This window comes from Myotis brandtii, unplaced genomic scaffold (assembly GCF_000412655.1).
Source record: "Myotis brandtii unplaced genomic scaffold, ASM41265v1 scaffold810, whole genome shotgun sequence".
Taxonomy (NCBI): domain Eukaryota; kingdom Metazoa; phylum Chordata; class Mammalia; order Chiroptera; family Vespertilionidae; genus Myotis; species Myotis brandtii.
The window spans coordinates 470481-495229 of record NW_005371274.1 but is presented as its reverse complement, the minus strand read 5'-3'; the positions used below and the strand labels follow the sequence as shown (position 1 = coordinate 495229).

Sequence of the window (24749 nt, the reverse complement as noted above, 5' to 3'; positions counted from 1 at the left end):
TATATTTTTAAATGGTCAAATGAATATTAGTGTTAATAAAACCCCTTTCTCTCTCTTTAAAAAAATTTTTATTGATTGATTTAAGAGAGAGAGGAAGGAAGGGAGAGGGAGGATTTGTTGTTCCATTTACTTATGCATTCATTAGTTGCTTCTTGTATGTGCTCTGACTGGGGATCAAACCCAAAACCTTGGCGTGTTGGGATGATGCTCTAACCAACTGAGCTAACCAGCCAGGGCACCTTATTCTTTTAAAGAAACAAATGTATGGGTTCTTTAAACAAAATTCATTTCCATGAACATGCAATTTATTTAAATTTGTGACTGTGATGCATTTACAGAGATGCATGTGAAACTAAAGTTTCTTTTATTATTTAATGATTCTTATTTTCAGAAAACTAGATTAGCATTATTTACCTCTTAAAACAAGGCATATATAAATAACTAGGCTCTTCATTATAACAATACAAACACATTAAACATTATCAAAATAAAAATACAAAATTAAAAACATAAGATCGTATCTTACTTTTACGGTTTCTACATCTCCAGCCTTTGCAGCTTCCAGCAACTGTCGGTCAGCTTCTGAATTACCTAATGGGATACCCTCTAAAGAGAGAGAGAGAAGAGAGTAATTAACTACTACTAAGGAGGTAGAACCAAGCTTTAAGGGAGGAGGCACCTTATCTGAAAGTAGAGTTCTTTCAGAGTTTGGTAGATTATGTAGGAAATCCCTATGGAGTAGAAGAAAAAAACAGTATAATGAGTTAGGAAGAAATAACAGCCAAAAATTCTAAAAATGTTTCCTTTTACTACCAACTCTTACATGGTATGTGGAAAAAATATAAAGGTTAATTAACAAAATTAACTTCACGGAAGCATGTAATACCTTGAAGAAGCTGCTGCACATTTTCATTTCCCATCTGTAAAGCAGTAAAGCCCTGAAGGGATATGATATTAGGATCACACCCGTAGCTCAGGAGTAGGCGGCAAGTTTGTAGATGACCACAGTGTGCAGCTCTGTGCAGAGAAGTCTGACCGAGGTTATCCAGAGCATTAACCTTAATAATGCAGACAAAGCTGAAATTAGCCTTCAATGCAAAATTTAAACCACCCAATCATGTATTTAGCATTTGCTACTAATTTAAAATTCTCAATTATTCTCTTAAGAAGCCTATTCAAAGCAAGTATTTATGCACAAGTCTAGAACAGGGGTCCTCAAACTTTTTAAACAGGGGGCCAGTTCACTGTCCCTCAGACCATTGGAGGGCCGGACTATAGTTTTAAAAAAAACTATGAACAAATTCCTATGCACACTGCACATATCTTATTTTGAAGTAAAAAAACAAAATGGGAACAAATACAATATTTGTATTTGCACGTGGCCCGCGGGCCGTAGTTTGAGGACCCCTGGTCTAGAACATAAATTCACCAATTCATGATGGCTGACATCAGAAGGAAGATTCAATTTTGGGTTAACAGTGTGAGATGTTGAATAATAGTTGTGTTTAGCATTAAAAAGTTCACTGCATTTAAAGCTGAACATTGCCTAAGTCTAATCCATGTATTTCTATGGCTCTCTGAGGTCCAGAAATGTGGACAATAACCTGAAGAGTATAGTCAGTAACAAAGCCTGAGATTAGATAAGCACGAAAACATTTATTTCTACTGGCTTAATCTTCTACCTTTTTTAAATCATGTAAAATGTAATCTGCACATATAAATACAATATGGTATATTCACACAATGGAATACTTCTGAGCAATAAAAAGGAACAAACTATTGATTAGTGGCTGAATCTCCAAGACAGTATATTGAGGAAAAAGCCTTACACATGAGTACATATTGTATGATCCATAGACATGAAGACCTTGAACAAGCAAATGTAATGTATGTAGGAAAAAATTACAAGGGGTATTGTCTCTAAGGGTGGAGATTGCCCTGTCTCTGCCATGAGATAATGTTCTGTGTCTTGGTGATTCAGTAAATGTACATTTAAGAATTATGCATTTAATTACACGCAAATTTTACATCTAAAAAAAACGCCTGTAAATGAATATTGACCTCTAGATCAGCAGTCGCCAACTGGTGGTCCACGGACCACTGGTGGTGTGTGAGATGTTGAATAATAGTTGTGTTTAGCATTAAAAAGTTCACTGCATTTAAAGCTGAACATTGCCTAAGTCTAATCCATGTATTTCTATGGCTCTCTGAGGTCCAGAAATGTGGACAATAACCTGAAGAGTATAGTCAGTAACAAAGCCTGAGATTAGATAAGCACGAAAACATTTATTTCTACTGGCTTAATCTTCTACCTTTTTTAAATCATGTAAAATGTAATCTGCACATATAAATACAATATGGTATATTCACACAATGGAATACTTCTGAGCAATAAAAAGGAACAAACTATTGATTAGTGGCTGAATCTCCAAGACAGTATATTGAGGAAAAAGCCTTACACATGAGTACATATTGTATGATCCATAGACATGAAGACCTTGAACAAGCAAATGTAATGTATGTAGGAAAAAATTACAAGGGGTATTGTCTCTAAGGGTGGAGATTGCCCTGTCTCTGCCATGAGATAATGTTCTGTGTCTTGGTGATTCAGTAAATGTACATTTAAGAATTATGCATTTAATTACACGCAAATTTTACATCTAAAAAAAACGCCTGTAAATGAATATTGACCTCTAGATCAGCAGTCGCCAACTGGTGGTCCACGGACCACTGGTGGTCCGTGAGGTCCGAAAGGTTGGCAACCGCTGCTCTAGATGTGCCTATTTGGAAGTATTTGAGAAGTGCACAATAATTTGCAAATTACTTTGAAATGTGTCAAAAAATAAGATATATTGATAGAGGGAGAAAATTAAGTGGTGGGTATATAATTATCTTCTATAAAGTTCTTCCAACTTGGTTGTACTTTTTAAAATGTTCCTAATTAAAAAAAAAAACACCACCTGTAACATTCCTTATTCATCCCTACTCCACCCCTCCCAATCAAGGAAGTAATTCCTCAAAACATAACTGAGAAATTAAGTTTCTTGGTAATCAATCCTGTGGCCACTAATGTTTTGAGAAACTGTTCAATTTGTATTCATGGAAGTGGAGAATATTTCAACAGGAATATAGTACGACTTTCTCAATGAATCCAAAACTAGACTATAAATGGCTAATCTTCAGGCTTACAGGGCCTGAAAAGGCCATTTAAAATGCTCAAGGCAATTAATCTATTTATTCATATATGAAAATTCACTGAAATATGAAATACATTCACTTTAAAAAAGTTTATTTGGGTACCACTTTATTTTACGATTAGGGTGACCAACTTTGTCCTGGTTTGCCCGGGACTTCCCGTTTTAGCACTGAAAGTCCTGTGTATCTGGAAATCCCTCAGTCCTGGACAAACCTAGATGGTTGGCCACCCTAGTCAAGACTGATTCGCTGAGTTTCATAACTCAAGTTTAATATGCATCCAGATGTTCTTCTAGTAATAGATCACATGTATAAAAAAGCAATCAGTGAAAAGTTATAGAATAGACAAATGAGATATGCCAAGCAGTCAAGCAGAAATAACTTTATTTCATTCAATAATTTACAATAGGAAAGATGGAGATTATACATTATCAAGAATTCCCCCAAATCAAAGAGAAATTAAGACACTGAGAGGCAACAGAAAAAAAATTATAGAATTCTAAGTGTTCCCTTGGGTGGGAAACCCAAGGAAGGACAGACAGAAACGATTCTGCAAAGCACATTTATAGAAGAGCCTGGGGCCCACCCAAGGGGAAAGGGTCTCTATTCCATTCTTCTCCCTTCATTCAGGGCAGCTCCATTCTTCCTGTTTTATTGTACATTTCTACTAAAGATTTTGTTTAAAGGCAATGATCTGTGGCTAAAAATTATAAAAACTGTTGAATTAAGTGACTATCATCCCAATATGGTATGCTATGTATATCTTTTACTGAGTATTATTTTTTAAAGTTCCTGGGTAAGAAATTATAATTTGTAGCCTGGATGAAAACATAATTATTCCATGAATAAAATACTTTGTGCACAAATGCCAACTAAAAAACAGTAACTTCCCAATATGATAGTATTTATTTCCCAATATGGAGAAATAACAGAGGGTAAGAAAGGCTGTGGCTGGGGTAAATAACAGGAGTTATCATGGTAATCAAGGAACAGAAGATTTGAGAAAAGAATACTAGAAATGATGACAGGTCAGAATCAGAATGTCTCCAGCTGGAGACATTTTCCTGAAGAGTATAGTTGCTAGAAAAAGACCTTAAGGATAACTTGACCAGTGGGGTGTGGTTAAAAGGAATAGAGAAGGAAGGATATATAGGAATAATGTACTTTTGAGTAAATCCATAGGATTTCTAGCAAAAAAAATGAAGAAAAAATATCTGCAGGATTATTTTTAAATATTGATTCAGAGGAAAAAGGTAATACTTATGAGAGAGTAAATAGTCTAGGAAGTCAGAAATTTAATCTGCTAAGTATAAAATAACTCATTGGATTACCAAAGATTACCAAAAAGGTAATACCTTTGCTTCATGTTTCACCACAACTTCAACAACATCATTATGAGCTTTCTCAGATGCGACATGTAGAGGAGTCAAGAATCTTAAAGAGAAAAAGCCAGCCAGACAATAAGTGCATTTTTTCAAAAAATAAAATATCAATAATTTTTAATTATTATAAGTATACTTACTCTTTAGTCTTTTCATTGATGTTCGCTCCTTTTCTTAGCAACAGTTCACATATTTGCTTTCTTTTGGGGTATGGAGATGCGGCAGCACAATGCTAGATAATTTAAATTGCAGCATTAATCAAGGACTATACAGGACTGCTTTTTATTTAAGAACATCTGTTTCCAATCTAGATTTTTTTTTAAGAAACAACTTTTATTTATTTATTTTTTATATATTTTTATTAATTTCAGAGAGGAAGGGAGAGAGAGAGATAGAAACATCAATGATGAGAGAGAATCATTGATTGGCTACCTCCTGCATGTCCCCCACTGGGGATTCAGCCCACAACCTGGGCATGTGACCTTGATTGGAATTGAACCTGGGACCCTTCAGTCCACAGGCCGATGCTCTATCCACTGAGCCAAACTGGCCAGGGCTATAAGTTATTTTACTTCTGTGTTTTATGTTTGACTTTAACTTTTTTTTTAACTTTGCTACTCAAAGACTTTCTATTGGATAGAATGTGCAACAATAACCAAATTCTGGCAGGGCCTGAAAATCTTATTTGCCTGATAACATCTATTACTAAATATTCCAATTAAGCTTATAGTTGTCCTACATCTTTGAAAAAGCCACTACTGATATGATGAAAAATTTAAATTAATGTGACCAATACTCTTTTCAGAACTGTTCCCATTGAGAACACTGTTTATATCATTTTTTTAAAGGTTAACTGACAAAACAGCCCAAAGACTGGGGTTTCTTTACAGGAAGAAATAACACAGCACTCATCAGTTCTGGCTTCTGCTTGGTAATGGCACTGATGGAATAGTTGGCCAGATGAGTAGTATTTGTTTCTCTTTCAACTAGTTGCTCCAGCAGAATAAGGAACTTGGATTATCAGTGGTAGAAAATGATACACTTTAAGTTGAATGTGGCAGCATCTATGTGCATGATACATCAAGGAGGAAGGGAGACATAAGCTAGAGATCCGCTAGTTTTAAACCTATAAATACCTCATGGTCATGTCCCAAATCTTTGAATCCCCAACATCCGGGATGACACTCATACACAATAGGTGTTCAATAAATGTCTAAATGAGCGAATGACTAAATCCATGTATGTATATTTTAAAATTGAAACCTGAAAATTCATGGAATAAAAGTTCCAGATAATTGTTAAGCTAGGTTGTTTTATATATCTAAATACACAGTACACATGAAATTTATTCTGATGTTGACCTGTTAATTACAAAGCATATCTGATAGTCATGACTTTGTTTCAGATTCATTCATTGATGTTGCTGCTGTCACAAAAATCACTCCTTTGCTCTCAATGAAACCATTTCTATATGGTGAACATTGTTCCTTTGATATGGTATAAGTAATCACCCCAGGACATCTAGCAGGACAGCACACAGAATGGAAATAGTTTATTTTCAAGAATTTTGATCACATCTACTTCAAATTGCTCCCATATTCTTCTGTCCCATTCTGGGACAGGGCCTGCAGTCTCTGGAAACTTGGAAGGCAGTGCCCCTGGAATCACAACTATGCAATATTTAGGGAAAACAACAAGTAGTATTAGCTCTTTAAAATTTTTTCCATGTCAATCTTTCCAAGTTTCTCTGTACCATCTTAATGCTCCTACAATTTAAATTTTGCACTAGCATTTCTTATTAGCTTGCAGCTTTGCTATTGTTTTACTGGGTATTTTTTACATGTTAAGTGGCAAAATGGTCTAAAATGTTTTATAGATTTCTACATAACCTTCACATAGTTTACATCATAGCATTAGGAAGAAAATTAATCATAAAAGCTATCAGGGAAGTAAGGCTACTATGAGTTAAATTTGCCCCTAAACACATGAATTTATGTAGGGCCATTTTTCCTCACCCAAAACACATTCTGCAATTCATACAGCAGGACTTGGTTCCTTTTAATTTCTACTTCTACAATAGGCTCTGATTATACCATTCCCGTTCCTCTCTTTCATCACTTATCCTTTTTTAAAAATGTATTTTATTGATTTTTTAGAGAGGAAGGGAGAGGGATAGAGAGTTAGAAACACCGATGAGAGAGAAACATCGATCAGCTGCCTTCTGCAAACCCCATACTGGGGATGTGCCCGCAAATAAGGTACATGCCCTTCTTTACTGGAATCGAACCTGGGACCTTTCAGTTCTCAGGCCAACACTCTATCCACTGAGCCAAAACAGGGCTCATCACTTATCCTTGCCAGCTCCCATCTTTTCTGACTGCTTTTCCACAGACTGCCTGATTCTCTCATTTAATTTGTTACAGTTCCACAGAGTGGTTATTACCTCTACCTCTATCAGGGAAGTAGCCTCTACTCACACACTTTATTCACACAGGATAGAGGAGAGACATACAGACTTTAGATCTCACTTTGCCCTGGCTGGTGTGACTCAGTTGGAGCATCATCCTGTACACCGAAAGGTTGCGGGAATGGTCAGGGCCCATACCCGGGTTGCAGGTTTGATCCCCAATCTGGGCATATGGGAGGCAACCGATTGATGTTTCTCTTTCTCTCCCTCCACCCTTCCTCTCTCTAAAATAAAAAGCATATCCTCGAGCGAGGAGGAAAAATATTGTAGATCTAATTTGGGGGGAAAAAAAGACAATTCTAGAAGAAAACCAAGTGATTTTTATCTTGGTGGTAGAATTGTTTTCTTTTTCCATTATTTTCAGTGAATTCCAAAATTTTAATCATAAACATAATAAAAAACAAATTATATGAACCACTCATAATAAAAAATTACACACAATATATACCAGTACATAAACAAAACTTGTTTCTGGAAATATACTCAAATGAATAACAACATTGCCTTTTGGGGAGTGAGGTAGGTTGTCTATTTTTCTGTATTATTTGAAATTTTTCTATATATATGTGGGGGCATTAATTTTTAAAAATCACAGATTTTAAGATGCTATTACAAAAATAGGACATTATGGTAATTACCCTGTATCATCAGAAGAAGTAGGACACTATGATTAGTTTTGCATGTTTTTGGTTACTGTATTACAAAAACTTAAATCTGAAACATTACCAATGCTGTTTCATGTGTTTGAGGATGCTTAAAATTCACCATTTCCAGAGAGAGATGTTTTTTGATTCGTGTAACATCAGCTTCCCGTGCAGCCTGCAGCAAAGAATGGCCTTTAAATTCATCTAAATGAAGGAAAAGTATATAAATCTGCATGAGAATTATCAAATTGGTAAGATTTACTTAGTAAAAGACATAATATTTTTCTTTAAATTATTTTCAAAATTATCTACCAAAATAGCCAAATAGAGAGTCTAAAGATATTCTCCAAATATAACCCCTAAAAAGGGAGACAGTGGTATTCCAGTTCCCCTGTTATGATCCAATTCATCTCCAACTGTATACACGGATTTAGCCCATGGCCAACTCAAAGTCTATTTTGGTCTGGAAATATCTGGAGTACTGCAACATATTCCCAGATCAGAGAGTTCTCACAATTTTCCAAAGCATAGAACTTTTCTCAGTAAATAAATAAAACAGAGGGTGATCATAGTCCCTACACTAGCATTACAGCAATAGCAGATGGCTTTGCTCACACATCAGAGAACTGGGGACTAGACAAGCTGGATATTCCAAGAGGTACCTACTGATAAACAAATGAAAGAGGGTATTTTCTCAAGATTGCTCTCTTTTAGGTCTCAGATTTGTGAAACCATGAAGTGTCCTTTATTATTCCAAAATAATGTAAATTTCCTATTTATGTATAGCAAATTGTACCTGAACTAGGTGGCTATGTCTCATTACATCTATTTCAGCTATACATAGAAGACCATAGAACTGTCCAGATACCAAAGAACATTAGATGACAAAAATCTGGGGACTAGATTTACAAGATGGCAATCCTACAAATAACACTTCGACTTCATGGCAGTTTTCGTAGAAAGTCACATCAAAGACAGGAATAAAACCCAAATTCTTTTCAAAAGCATACCACCTATAAGACTAATACATATAAAATGCATTTAACTTGACTTAAAAAAAAAAAAGAATACAAATACATTTTCTTTTCATCTTAAGAGCAGAATAAGTAGAAACTTCTGAATGATTAAGATATGCTAGTCTGAACAAAAGATACCCACAGCTAAGGAAATTATTCTATCATTTAAAAATTTCTAGAAACAAACAAGAAATAGTTTTAGTTTATTGATATAATATCTTAGCTAAACATTCATCTTTTTATACTCACATGCTAATCTTTCTTTTAATTGTGGTGTGGGAGCCAAGTCTATAGCACTTTTATTGTGACAATTCAGCAGTGTTGGATCTGCACCATAACTTAGGAGAAGAGAACACACTTCAATCCTGTTCTTAGAAGCAGCCTCATGAAGAGGAGTGAATTGCCACAAGTCCATTGCATTTACACAGGCACCATGCTGGGGGTGGGGAAAGGAAGCACATATTTAGTGTCCAATTTTTAAGAGAATTTAGAATTAGTAGTAGTCTATAATATAACATCAAGGAAATTTAAACAAGTTATGTTCCTAAAGTTCACTTTTTAAACCAATTATTTCAGAAAAAGAATACATTTTCTCCCCATGAACAGTTACTGGTTGCTAGGCCTATGCACAAAGGCCTATTTAACTCTTTTATTGTTAAAAATATTTGAGAATGAAGCTTTAGATTTAACATGCATCTTTTCCAAAAATTCTTATTATGTAATTTACATATGGCAAAAATGCACAGTTCTTAAGTATATACAGTAGTTCCTCCTTATCCATGTATCACCAGTGGATGCCTAAAACCATGGACAACACCAAACCCTATACAATCAAACCTCAGTTCTTGAACATCTTTCTGTTCTCCACCAAGCTTTTCACAGAAAAAATGTCTCGGTTGTGGACCAAACATTCAGTTTTTGACCTGACAACCCTTCCCTTCATGCTGATACCTCAAAAAGCACCCCTCAGGCAACAAACAAAGCACAATTTTAAATCATAAAGAGGCCATCAAGAGTGCTAATGTTGCTAAGGGAGTAAAAGTGCTCACAGAACAACAATCCCAGACAACTTAATAGGCAGAAAAACTGTTGTTTTTAAATATTATCAGTTAACCTGTGATAGTATTTCAGAGTCAGTGATATATGAAAAAGTTTAAGGCTAGTAGGGGATGGTTTGATAAGTTTAAGAAAATAAGTGTTTAATTACAGATTAAACAGTACATTAGACATGTTCTGTATAAAAGAACGGTTAAAACAGGGAATCATTTGGGGGTCTGGAATGAAGTAATTCAAGTTACATTATTTCTAATGAAAAAAATGATTCGGTTTTCAAACAAATTGATTCTTGAACAGCCTTCCGGGACAAATTAAGTTTGAGAAATGTGTTTCCATGTGTATGTTTTTTCCTATACATACATACCTATGATAAAGTTTAATTCATAAATTAGGTAACAGCAAGAAGTTAATAACAACAATAAAATAGAACCATTAAAACAATATACTGTAATGAAAGATATGTGAATGTGCTCTCTCTCTCAAAATATCTTATGGTACTGTACTCACCTTTTCACTTAAAGGAAGCACTTCACAGCTTCTCTCTGGCATATCTGAATTGCCATTATCACTAGTCTTGCTTTTGGGGGCCATTATTAAGTAAAATAAGGGTTAAATAGAAGCAGTGCAATACCAGGACAGTTGATCTGACAATAGACACAAATGGGTAGATAGCATATACAATGGGGATATGCTGGATTCACGTCTCAAGTGGGACAGCGTGACATTTCATCATACTACTCAGAATGACGTAAAATTTAAAAATTGCTTATTGCTGAAATTTTTCATCTACTATATTTTCAGATCAGTTAACTGCAGGTAACTGAAACTGCAGAGAAATGAAACTGTAGATAGGTTCAGGGGAGACGGGGGACTAATGTAGTTTGATGTGTTTTGAGAAATGTACATATTCATGATACCCATCACCCAATTCAAGATCTAAGACACTCACAGCTAGAGAAAAGAATGGGGGGAGGAGGGGAGAAAAAAAAGACACTTTCATTATCCCAGAATGTTCCCTCATGCTTCTTTTATGGACAACTCCCATCCCCATTCTGACTCTTAGCATATATTAGATTTACCTGTTCTTAAATTTCATAAAAATGGAATAACTCAGTATGTACTTTGTGTCCTTTTTTTCACACACAATGTTTCTGAGATTCATTCATGTTGTCGTATCAATAATTCATTTTCATTGCTGAGTAGTGGCATTCCATTGTACAAAATATACCATAATGTCATCCTGTCGATGGCATTTGGACTATTTCTAGTTTTTGACTATTATGAATAAGCTGTTATGAACATTTATGTACAAGTCTCTTTATGGATACATTATTCTTTTGCATATACCCCTAGAAATGGAATTGCTGGGTCATATGGGAGATATGTTTAGTTTTATTAAAAAGTGCCAAATACTTGGAATGTCTGAGTTCCAGTGCTCCACTGCCTTTCTAACACTTGGTATTTTAATTTAGCCATTTCCAAGTATTAGAGTTGGATGGACCACAGAAGTCATTCTAGTTTAATCTCTCATCAAACACAAAATCCCCCCACACTTACCTGTAGAAGGTGAACCAGCTACCTACTCTTAGTACTTTTAATTCCTGGAAACTAATTCTCAACTAACGTAACTTTTATACTTAATAGATAACTTCTGTTGTTATGTACTTTAAACTTTGATCTATTGGTCTTTGGAACAAAAGAGATCAATATTCTTCTTTGCAATATTTGAAGGCAATTCTTTATGTTTTTCTTTTCCAATCTAAACACTTTCAGCTCCTTCACTCATGGTTTCTAGACTTCCTATCACCTTTGTGGCCCTCAACTAAATAGACTTCAGTTTAAAAATTCACTTAAAAATATTAAGAGCCTAGAATGACAGATTCTCAATCGGTTTGACTGCACAAGTATAATGCATCTGTTAGTACATTTGCTCCTGATACTATATTTCTACTACTGGCATAAAATTATGTTAGCTTTTCAAGCAGTCACATCACAATCTGTATGCATCATGGTCATGAAAAGCAGTCTACTGCATGTTTGTTGTTAAATGCCATCATGTGCTAGCCCAGTGGTCGGCAAACTCATTAGTCAACAGAGCCAAACATCAACAGTACAACGATTGAAATTTCTTTTGAGAGCCAAATTTTTTAAACTTAAACTATATAGGTAGGTACATTGTTATTAACTTAATTAAGGTACTCCTAAGCTGGCCTTTGCTAAAAACATCCTCAATCTGATTTAGGTACATTCGCTGAGGTCAACCCCTTCCAACTCTCCCATCCACACTCGTCTTGTACACTTGTTTCAGATAGACGAGTGTGGATGGGAGTTGGAAGGGGTCGACCTCAGCGAACATACCTCAAAACAATGTACCTCCCCCGCGCTGCATATCTCGCGGCCCAGACCGACCGACACCCCCCACTTCTTCTAATGCCACTTCTTCAAAATAGACTCGCCCAGGCTGAAAACCGACTTCTGCGCATGGGCCATGAAGTTTCAATCGCACTGTACGTGCGCGCCCCCACGTGGTATTTTGTGGAAGAGCCACACTCAAGGGGCCAAAGAGCCGCATGTTGCTCGCGAGCCGCGGTTTGCCGACCACTGTGCTAGCCAGACTTGTTAGCAAGGATTGCTTACTGACTGTGTTGCCCAGGACTTCTACCTGTATTCCGTCTCTGTCTACTTGCTTTCTCCTGACTGTCCTGAACTTGAGTACTCTGTAACTGTTTGTACCCTCGCCTCTTCTAACGTCCTCTATCTATATGTATAACCTCTAGTCAACTTCCCACACTTATTTAGTAAACACTACATCTTAGAAAAACACCATTCAATTGTCTTTTTATAAAAGTCTCACTGCAATCTGTCTGATGTTTCACTCTCATCCATAACATTCCAAATATCCTGCTGTATTCAAGATTCAATTTTACAATAAGCAAAAGCATTACTGCTATAAATGTATATAATATTACAGCCACATAATAAATTTTAAAAGACTTATAGACTATTCAGAATATCTAACCATTATAACAAAGTTGTTTCTGTGGGAAAATGTATTCTGTGGTAGTACATGCTCCAAAGGAAGCATAGAGGCATTGGAAACAAATGTCTTCTTTCCGTTCCTATGACAGCTGCCAATATAGAATGAGGGAACGTATTCAAGGGGCAGAGTGAGTACAGAGTGAGAGAAGTCTAAAGAGAGTGGTCAAATACATACATAGAGACTGGGGGACAAAAAAACGGTGGGGTATGGGTAACATCCCTGGATCCACTCTAAGGAGAATATATATCTTCTATTCTCATCCAATAGGGAGCAAAATAAGGAATCTCTTGCCAGTCCCAGGAACCTGCTTGTTAAACAACAGCCACCCAGCATATTGGAAGAAGTAAAGCTATCCAAGCAAACCTGTTCCAACTCAAAGTACAACTGGGCAAGTCTTGCAAATGTAAATTGTAGTTTTAATATATGATTGAGTAAAAATTGCTTTGATATTTTTAAGAGTTTTGAAATTTCACTTTAGCTACAAATTATAGAATCACTTAATCTGCTATTTGTAAGATGGTAGTGCTACTTTAAAATCTTAAGGAATCTCAAAGATCTCAAGCAGTCAGATGCTGACCTATCAACCATCTACACTTTGTGATAATTATAAATACTCCTATATCCACTAAGCACCAAAAACACATAGAAAAACAGATACACTAGGTATTTAAAATAACTTATATAATTATAAGAAAAGTACAACAGAACTAACCTTGACCAGAAGTTCAGTTACTTCATAATGACCATAAGAACAGGCATTGTGTAAAGGCACCAGATCACTACAATATGAGAAGGGGGAAAGCCTGTTATTAGATTCCCTAGACTTAATTTAATTTAAATTTACAGTCAGACTTAAATAGCAAATTGCTTATGTGACCTTATAATAAAAATGTACAACATTTAATAACATCCATTTGAACCCTAAGTCCTAGCAATTCTAATTCCCAAGTCTCTTTCAATACATTTCATCATCCCTCCCCCCGCCACTGCACTGCCATTGTCTTGGTTTGGGCCTTTACTATTTCTTCCTGTACTAGTGAAATAATCCCCACTTCAATTTGTCCTAGAAGCTATAGCCAGATTTTTTCAAAAGGTTACCCGATGTAGTTACTTCTTGTTTTAAGTCCTTTACTGGTTCTTCCTTGCTTTCAAAAGACCGTTCCAACTACTCAGCCTAGCATACAATGATCTGATGCTCTCTACCTTACCCTTCTATAACAGTATACCAAACGCTGAATGCCTCTACACCTCACACTTAGTAGAGAACTTGTATTGTCAGGTATCTTTTCATGCCCCCTAAAATGTAGTGTAAGCCTGAGTGGTTGCCTTAATGTTTTATAATTCCCTATGCCCTCAGATATATCTGAATATCATAAAAGCTCAATACATGTTTATAGTGTTTAGTAAAAAATATGATTTTTATAAGGTCACAGAAATTACTATAAGGATAGTAATATTTAAGAAATCCTAATTTTTGTTCAAATACTTACCCTTTATCTTTAGCATGGACATCAGCTCCATGTTGCAGTAACAGCTGTACAATCTTTACTCTATTGTATCCTGCTGCCAAATGCAATGGAGTTGACTGAAATATCAGAAAAATTAATGAAATTCAAATACTGGCTGAAAAAAAGGTGTGAAAAGCTAAAAATATAAAACCAAAATCCAGAAAAAAGCCTTTTAACTTTATTGTCTAAATAGTCATCAATTTGGTTTTAAAAAAATCCAACACATATACTGAAGGTATAGTATAAAAGTTTATAAATTCATTATTGCAAATAGGAACTAAATATTTATTATCAAAAAAGTTTTAATAAGTTTAAGAATCCAAATTATTGCTTAAAAGAATATATCAGCATTTTCATCAAATGTTTTAATTTATAATAAGATAAACGTATTTTCATGTTACCAGGAGATGAACACAAACTTAGGGGTAAAAGAAAGTACCTTTCTACCATCGCTTGCATGGCAGTTGACATTTAATGGTGTGAGCAGAGCCATCATTTTTTCCTCATTGCCACTCCTAACACACAAAAGAAAATTTATTAGCAATTTCTATTTTTTAGCACATCCCATATGAAGACATTTATGTGAACACTTAAAAAAAATGCATTCTTTTTTTATAGTTTTCTTATTGCAAAAAAGTAAATAAGTAAAACATTTAAATGATGGAGATTTCATGGGATATATTTATAACACACCTGGCACTTTCCAAGAGTTCGTCTTTCTTATATTCACCTATGAATCAGGGAAAAAAACAAAACAAAACCAGAAATTAAACATTTCAATTACAAAAGTAACGATAGTTTTATACATAAAGATGCTCACTGAATTATATTTAAAGTATATAAATTTGAAAATAAATTCCCAATAAAAGGAAAACGGTTAATCAGTAGAATATTGTACAGTTTAAAAATATTTATATGAAGAACATGGAATACCTTTGTTATAAAAGTGAAAAAAATTCAATGATATATAACAAAGTGTCACTGCAACTATATGAAAACAATATGCACAGAAAAAAGAAAGCCAAGGAGGAAATATACAAAATTTTCAACAAGTCTGTCTTAGGTGGGAGTTTATGGGTGAACCTTTTTTCTTTTTTCTCCTTAAATTATTATAGAAAACCAACATGCTATTCGCGTAACACACAAAATGCATATACAACTTCATTCAAAAGCCAACAAAACAAACAAAATCCAATATACCAACATTTAGAAATGACAAGATAATCTATAGCATCACCAACTGAACATAACCATTAACATTCTTGTGAACCCAAAAGATTTTTCAAGACTAAAATTATTTTTATTACAATGCTTTTTTAAATAGTCAGCCTTCCATATCTGCAGGTTTTGAATCAATGAATTTAACCAATCTCAGACTGAAAATCCTATTTTCAATCCACAGTTGGGAATCTATGAATTTGGAGAGCCTACAGTATGCATTGATTTGCGCCTTTTAAAAAAAATATATATATATTTTATTGGTTTTTTTACAGAGAGGAAGGGAGAGGGATAGAGAGTTAGAAACATCCATGAGAGAGAAACATCGATTCAGCTGCCTCCTGCACACTCCCTACTGGGGATGTGCCCGCAACCAAGGTACATGCCCTTGACCGGAATCGAACCTGGGACCCTTGAGTCCGCAGGCTGATGCTCTATCCACTGAGCCAAACCGGTTAGGGCTGATTTGTGCCTTCTTAAAGAACTTGAACATCCAAAGATATTTGTATCCATGGGGAATAAGAGGCGCTCTGTGGACAATGAAGGCTAACTGTATATATAAATAAAAACAGGATTAAATATATACTTTATGCCTATAGCTTTTATATTTATAATGAATACAAAGAAACCTTTACAATTAATACAGTTTGACATAATTTAACAAAATGGATAGTATTTACTGATTTGCTGAAATGAAATCCAAACTGCTGCCCATAATATGAATTGCATATTGGCTACTAGTGCAAGGTTTCATTTGAACCCCAAGGTTTTTTTTAAAAGATAAAAGCAGGGAATTGCATGGAATAGGGAAGGAGGAATACCAATTTTGAAAAGAAAAAAAAAAAAAAGCTTTACCTTTCTTAGATAAGAATCAAATGTCAACTGTACAGAAGAAAAAAAAAAAAAAAAAAATAACAACTGACACTATTTAAAAACATCTAGTTGAGGTCATTAACCACAGGAAGTTCATTCTTTATATTCTTCCTGGAATACCCAAAGAGAGTACACAAACTTACCAGTCAGCACTGCTTTGGCAGATGGGTCTGCTAAATCCAACGCTGTCCTTCCATCTGTATTTTGGATGGTTGGCTCAGCTCCATGCTGCAAGAGCACTGAAAAATAGCAATACTACTTTTTTCAAGATGGTATTCATGACAATTTGATTTCTGACTCAAGGTTAAAGATATTTCATATCCCAAAAGTGTGGTAAATGTTTTATTTTAAAGATAAGTATAAAACATTTTATTATTTAATGTATTATACACATTAATGTCTCCTAAGTTCAGTCAGATTTTCCTTTGCTAGACAAGTGACTAAGGACAGATAAGAGTGTATAAGAAAATAAAAGGCAAGTCTGCTTGAAGGTTTGTTTTTTCATTCCAAGTGAATACTGCCTATGTTAGAAAGGTTGTTCTATCGTAACAGAAATAAAATTTCTAATCCTATAGAAATATGGATCTGTGGTTATTCAAAATAAAAAAAAATTGTGTAGGCAAATTCTTAAAAAAAGAAAACAAGAAACAAAAACACTCTCTGTAGGGTTAACAAACTCCAAATCAAAACTATAATCCAAAGCACATAAAAAGAAAGACCTGTGCTATATTCTGTATTATTTGTTATGTAAAGATATTACAGCATACTCTACAAATAAGGAGCTGGGGAAAGACAGGCAAGTACATGCAGAAAGGGAAGCCCAAAGTCCATTCTTTGATTGGGTTACTGTTCATTCTACTCTATTCCTATCTGTAACAGTACTATCCAACAGAAATAAAATGTGAGGCATTAATGTGAACTAAATATGTAATAAAAAATGAAAAGAAACAGGCTAAATTTTAACACATTTTATTTACCCGACATACTGTCATTTCTTTTTTCTTTCTTTCTTTCTTTCTTTTTTTTTAAATATATTTTATTGATTTTTTACAGAGAGGAAGGGAGAGGGATAGAGAGCTAGAAACATCGATGAGAAACATCGATCAGCCGCCTCCCGCACACTCCCCACTGGGGATGTGCCCGCAACCAAGGTACATGCCCTTGACCGGAATCGAACCTGGGGCCCTCAATTCCGCAGGCCAATGCTCTACCCACTGAGTCAAACAGGTTAGGGCGACATTCTGTCATTTCAATATTTATATTTATTTCATAATCAACATAAAATTGAGATACTTTGCATTTCCTTTTTTCATATTAAGACTTTGAAATCTGGTATATTTTCCCCTTAGAGTAGATCTCAATTTCAAGAAGTCCTCAGCTACCATACTGGATTGGATAGTGCAGATCTATAACTATATTTAGAAAACCCTACATATTAAAACTAGTTATTTATATGTCAGAGACTCAGGAACTAGCAAAAGGCAGTAACAATATAAGATAATACACTGGGCAGAGGTTACTAGGTAATCTATTTTGTATCTTTATAAATTACCTAATTTGAACTAAGATGGTGACTTTAATCTAAACAGTGACTTGGGGTTTGGAGGGCAGGAGAGAACAATGTAAGTCCAGCACAGAGCCCTGGACTTTTCCTAGTACACAGGCTTTCTATCTGCCTCAAGAATTTCAACTGCCCCTATGTCAGGAAATAGAACTAAGGTAGCAGAGTCCAAAATCCCTGACTATGTTAGGTTCAGAAAAGTCATACCAGGTTAATAAAAACTCTCAATCAAATAAGCGGCCTTCTCACTTATACTTTTCTCTCAATGATCTAACTGTTGAGCAAATCCTATCTCATTTGTTAAAGTATTCTAAATGACTGATAATTTTTCCTTCAAATGCTTCTTTATGTATCCTGCCATTTCTATTCTCCTATAATAACCCTAGTTCATAACCTCATCATTTCTTAGCTGGGTTATTCTACAGTTTCCTAGCTAATCTCTCTGATGCCATCCATTCTACCAGCCACCTATCAGATCACTCTTGCTAAAACACACTATTTTCATCACACTGTTGTTCCCTTCCTTAACCGTCTTCATAATATCAAGCTCCTTAACTTGGAATTCAAAGTTCTTTATAAAGATGTCCCTGCCTACCTTTTCAACCTTTCTCCCACTGCTTGTTGGAAAGACTCCAGAAAGGAGTGACTGGACTCCAGCCAACTCACTGCCCTCATTATCCTCGAACACTCCCTGTTCACTGTCATGACTTTATCTGATTCTGTGTGTGCTATCTCCCAAGAGAATTCAAATTTCCAGAAAACAGGAATTTTGTCTCTATTCTCTAAAGAGCTTAAGCCCAGTACTATACACAAAATGACAATTAGTAAATAGTGGTTAGTTTAAATTATGAAGTGTTCTTAAGTATTTAAGTTCAGCCTGGCAGAGTTTGATCATATTAATGAATGAAGTCAGTTAGATTCAGAATGGTTACAAACTATTTCAGGAAAATTCTGGAAAGTAAACACTCTTACCGATGCAAACATCAATCTTTCCTTTAATTGCAGCTTCATGGAGAGGAGTGTAATTCCAATTATCACGAGCATTTGGATCTGCACCATGTCGCAAAAGGAGAGTGACTACTTCAGCATGACCGAAAGAGCATGCATTGTGAAGAGGAATAAGGCCCCCATCATCACGTGCTTGGACATTTGCACCATTCTGAAGCAAATATTCAACTACATCTTTCCGCCCAAATCCTAAAAGAAAACAAATTATTCATATTTAAGTCCTCCAAAGAAAAATGCATAAATTAGAATTAAGTAGAAGCCATGCTAAAATGTTTCTGGATGGGAAATAATAAAGAGGGATTCAACAATTCAAGAATTCATTGATGAGATAAAGAGAGGGAGACTCAATACTGACACTTATGACAATACTGAAACTGAAGTTTAAGCTGGGTAGAAAGGGTGAAGTGATTATATTTATACTAGAGGCCTGGTGCATGAAATTCGTACATAGGTAGCGAATTCCCTAGGCCTGGCTGGCAATCCAGGGTCGATCTGTGGGGTGACTGGCAGGACAATCAAGGGCCCCCCGCTGGTACTCGCCTTGGCTGGCCTGGGGCCTGCGGGCTGGGGGAGCTCCTGCTTTGGACGTCTGCCCCCTGGTGGTCAGTGCACGTCATAGCAAACGGTCATTCTGCCATTCGGTTGATTTGCATATTAGGCTTTTATTATATAGGATAGTTACAAACAGTCCAAGACACAGACAACTTCTACTTCTATAACTTTGTATCAACATGATGTCTGAAACCAATCTGGAGACTGACAGCAGAGATCAGCATGTTTCAAAGTTACATTGTAAGGACTGTACATGTGAGTGGACATCATGTTGTTATGCTGAGAGTAGATGAAGAGTCTGAAACTTTGAAGCCACTTCTTGGCATAAAAAGAAATTAGAGGGGGTGAGTATGTAGCTATTTAAAATTTTAAAATCTTCCACTGTTAGTTTAGTGAAACCTTTAGGTCCAAGATACTTCCTAAACTCTAATCCCTGATGAAATCCCATTCTTATGGTCTCAAAAATAGTTCAAAGCATCTGTTAAGTACTCATTTCTTGAGGAAAAATAGCTTTGCAGGTTTTTTTTTCTGATCATGTTCTTACTGGCCAGGCAGAACATGAATAGGCATACCTTAGAATCAATGCCAACCTCCATATCCTAAGGATCTCTGTATAAAGGAATCAGAAACCTAAAGTTAGTAGTCATGGCTGCTCAAGATATATTGTGGTTTATTTTATAATTATGGAAGAGCAGTCATCTTTAAACACTGCTCAATGTCATGTATGAAGATACTGATAAAATCATACATTGTTGAATCTACTATAAAGCACTAACAATGAAACAAAGCAGGAATATTTGGAAAGCATACTTGCTGATCAATAAACTGTATCACTTAATGGCAGGTACTGTGTCCTGTTTATTTCTGTTCACTGGCCAAGGCCAGAATCTAGCATATAGGACTTAATAAACATTTGCTTAGTACATGCCTAATATTTTGAAATAGTAAGCAGATGACCCTCAGAGAGAATATGGAGCTGATGATTTGTGACCACAAAGAAAAGCAGTCTATGCAATTTCTCTTGTCAAGTTTCATCACTACCTAGTGCCATCAGTTTCAGCAGTTCCAGGAACTGTCTTGCTAACCATGACTATTGTTAACAGTATCATATTTTGCTGCTATACTGGAAACATCCTTTCAAGTGAATGGCTTCCAAAAAAACTATAAAGCAGTGGAAGTCACTACTGAGAAACCAACTTAAACTTTCAGAAAATCTTACTGAGAGCTGCCACCTCCCAGTTTTTACAGTCCGAAGACGAGATGGGCCATTGATGATTTAACTGGTCTAATCCTATATAATAAAAGCCTAATATGCAAATCGAACAGTGGAATGACTGGTCGGCAGGGCCTTTAAGAGGGCGGCGCCAGGCCAGCCAAGGTGGATGCCAGCGGGCAGAGGGAAGGGACAGCAATCAGGGGGCAGCGGTGACCAGCAGCAGGGGAGGGGTGATGGCAGGGCAGGGCTGGAGCTGCCCCCCTGGTGGTCAGTGTGCTCCCACAGGGGGAGTGCCACTTAGCCACAGGCCGGGCTGATGGCTGGTGAGCGCAGCAGAGGTGGTGGGAGACTCTCCTGCCTCTGCGGCAGCACTAAGGATGTCTAACTGTGGCTTAGGCCCGCCCCCCGTCAGTCGGACATCCCCCAAGTGCTCCCGGACTGCGAGGAGCAGGCCGGGCTGAAGGACCCTGCCCCCTGCCCCCCCCCGCGTGCACGAATTTTCGTGCACCGGGCCTCTAGTATGAAATGATAGTGATGCCTTGACAAGCTAAAGGTAAGGTGGAGTAATATACGGCTTTATCAGAAAAAAAATATTCAGAAACAGGAAATATCAATAAATGCCATGAAAGAGAGAATGCTCATGTAGTCTGGGAGATTGGATGCATAATCAAGCAGTCTTAGGCTCTTGTCAGGACTCTTGTCAGATTTTTCTGAGGGATGTCATTTTAAACTTACTAATAATTTTAGTTAGCAAAAACCCAGAAAGGTATTTTCCACATATATTTCTTTCGAATGAGAAATACAAAGGAGAAGGTTTTGCCCAGCTCAACTTAGGACAATATACCATCTATCTGATCAGACTAAGAGAAACTTGGAAAAGGGTGCCATGACCTCTGGGCTGATGAAATTCTAACTATCTAAATGGAGAAGTACGTACTCCAAACTAGTTGTGAATGAAGTCAATCGCCTACCTCTAAATCCAGCAAGAGCTGAGGAAAAAAGTGTAGCTCAAATCTTGATAATATACCGGGAGATCTGCTAAGTCAAGAAAGATTCTGAATTCTTAAATATACTGGTGTTTATTTGATACTGGAGGCCCGGTGCACGAAATTCGTGCATGGGTAGGGTACCTAGGCCTGGTCAGTGATCAGGGCCGATCTGTAGGGTGACTGGTGGGGGAATCGGGGGTCCCCCCGCTGGCACCCAACTTGGCTGGCTGGCGCCGCCCACTTGCCACCCCCTGCTTTGGCTGGCCTGGGGCCTGTGGGCAGCTCCTGCGTTGAACATCTGCCCCCTGGTGGTCAGTGCACATAATAGCAACCAGTCGTTGGATTTGAATATTAGGCTTTTATTATATAGGATTTGGGTTTTTTACTGATGTAGGATTTTACTCACCCCCCCCCCCCCCCCCCCACACACACACAGCAAAAAAGCAATTTTGGAAACAATAATGTCTAGTTCTAGTCCTAGGTAAGCAATGTGGGTACATTTTATGAATCTCCCATAATTATGATGTTGGCCTACAGGCAAAAGAAGGAAATACTATTGAAACATACTGGATGTCTTTAAAAGTACCACTATGAGAAAGGATATGAACAGCAAGTATAAAAGCTATTATATCTTTGATAGCTGAGTTGTTAAAACCTTCAGTTGGGGCAATCATTCCACTTTGTTATACCAGTCAGAGTCTGACCTGTTGGTCCAACTGTCCGTCCTATGCAGAAATCCTTTCTACAACATCTCTGAAAGATGCCAACCCCACCAATTCTATAGCTAAACAGATTGTTAAAGGGAGTCTAACTCATTGCAACCTTCCATCTACTGGTACTTGTTTTGACTGTTGAAGCTATACAACTCATATCCATTTACTTTTCTACTGGAATGTCTTAAATATATGTGAAGAGAGTAACACTGTCTGACCTTAGTCTTCTTTCAGCTCTAGAATAAGTAACTCTAGTTTTCATTTGTTGCTTGTATAATAAATTCCAGAGGCTTTAATCCCACTTCCCTTCTCTGAATAATAATAAAAAAAAATCCTTCTTATATGCAATCCACACAATTGAATACAATAATTGAGGTTCAGTCTGACTGGTCCAATGTAGACAGTTGAGTAGCATACTACAAATACAGAACAGTAACATAACACACTACAAATACAAAACAAGTGTTACCTTATCTAGAACTCTACAATGCAAGCTCTTTTCCAACTTGTCATTCTTCTAATATACATGTATATAGGACTTAATAAACATTTGCTTAGGGCTGTCTAATATTTTGATATGTATATCATCTTCTGCCACCATCTCTATATCTAAAATTCTTGAACCTGATAAATGGTTTTACACATTTCTCTACTGAATGATACCACGCTGCACACTTCCCAAAATATTTAAAATTCTCAAACCATTGAATTCTATTTTACCCGCCCCAGTTCTAAGATTCTAGAGAATGCTATGTATTTCTTTGGCTATGATGGACAATAAGATGACTTTCTCCCAAAGTTTCTGTCCCTCTTCTAAACAAGTTAGAGAAGCAATCACTTTTACTGAAATCTGCTCTTTTCTAGGGGATTACACTGTCAAGCATTTCAGATGCTATTGTTTTTAGCAAAATTAAAGCTGCAGCCTCTCTCCACCAACTTGCCTCTACAAGTTTTGCAACATGTCACAAAAATTCTTTCATATCCTCTGTATGAGGGATGGGGTGTGGGGGTAGGGAGAGGATAAGGAGGGAAGGGAGGTGGTGGTGGCGGGACTGAAGAGGAAACAATTTTTCTTATAAAAATGACTTCTTAAAGCATACTTATCTACAAGGATTGTAATCCAGTTCAATAAAAAAATAGAAAAAGTTCCAGTTTATGTTGATTGCGTTTTTCATTAACAGAACTCCTTTGGGGATGGCAACTGATTATTCTTTTAACTAAATGTTTTAGATGAAAAGACACAATTTTTTCTGAAACTGTTCTTCTATCCATTTTCCTTGGTCTGCACAGACTTATTCCTGTTCCTTGGACATCAGGACATCAGAACAAAAAGACAAAAACACGCTCCCCTCCCCCCCGCAGTAAAACCTCCAAACTTTAATTGGCTAAAAAAACCTGTTTTCCTCCATTGCTTACTCTGTAACGTACAAACCGAAGAAACAGCTTGGTCAGGCAGCTACATAGTCTCACCACCTACGTTGAGTTTCCAATGGCATGTTTAGATGCACATTAACATGACTGATAACTCACCGTCCGGGATATACAATGTATTCTCCATATAGTAAGAGAAAATGCAACTGGATGCATTTATTTAAAAATTGAGAAAACAAGTTCTCTCCCATCATCTAAAATTTAGATCAAATTTACAAAGCTAATTTAAAAGTTTCTTTTTTGTGATGTGGCATTTGCAACTTCTAAATAATTTTGGGAAGGACTTTAAATTTAAAATTTTTTTAAAAAATTAACATTATTTTTCAATTATAGTTGAAATACAATATATTATTTTTATTTGTGCAACATAGTGATTAGACATTTATATATGGAGTTATATGCCTGCTTTTTTAAAAAAAATAATTTTATTGATTTCAGAGAGGGAGGTAGAGGGAGAGAGAGAGAGATTGAAACATCGATGAGAGAGGATCATTGATTGGCTGCCTCCTGCATGCCCCCCACTGGGGATCAAGCCTAAAACCTGGGCATGTGTCCTTGACCGGAATCGAACCTGGGACCCTTCAGTCTGCAGGCTGAAGCTCTATCCTCTGAGCCAAACCGGCTAGGGCTATGCCTGGTTTTAAATGCAGGACTTTAAAGCTCTAGTATATGTAGACCATTAGCAATTTTTATTTTATTATTTTCTTTTCATACCTTAAATTCTTAACTGTATAATCTGTACCTGATAATATGGAAAATTGTGAGGGGTGGGCTTGTTCCCAAAGTAAGTTTTCCATTTCATTCTCAACAAACCACAATAAACCTATGTAGAAAGCACTTTGAAATGTTGGGACAGACTGAGGGTGGAATGGTGGGGGGT

The 24749-nt window shown here is 36.3% G+C and overlaps 1 protein-coding gene across 1 annotated transcript in view; it reads right to left on the bottom strand.

The window, feature by feature from the left end:
• TNKS2 (tankyrase, TRF1-interacting ankyrin-related ADP-ribose polymerase 2) overlaps window positions 1–24749 on the bottom strand; it is a 100692-nt gene that overhangs the window by 28891 nt on the left and 47052 nt on the right. Inside the window, exons 2-13 of the mRNA XM_014531554.1 lie at window positions 18933–19169; window positions 16543–16638; window positions 15002–15038; window positions 14748–14823; window positions 14291–14385; window positions 13513–13579; window positions 8954–9140; window positions 7771–7892; window positions 4718–4809; window positions 4551–4629; window positions 887–1058; window positions 527–606 (exon numbers count right to left, since the gene is read on the bottom strand). Coding sequence (XP_014387040.1) covers window positions 527–606; window positions 887–1058; window positions 4551–4629; window positions 4718–4809; window positions 7771–7892; window positions 8954–9140; window positions 13513–13579; window positions 14291–14385; window positions 14748–14823; window positions 15002–15038; window positions 16543–16638; window positions 18933–19169 — 1340 coding nt within the window. The remainder of the gene's footprint in view (window positions 1–526; window positions 607–886; window positions 1059–4550; window positions 4630–4717; window positions 4810–7770; window positions 7893–8953; window positions 9141–13512; window positions 13580–14290; window positions 14386–14747; window positions 14824–15001; window positions 15039–16542; window positions 16639–18932; window positions 19170–24749) is intronic.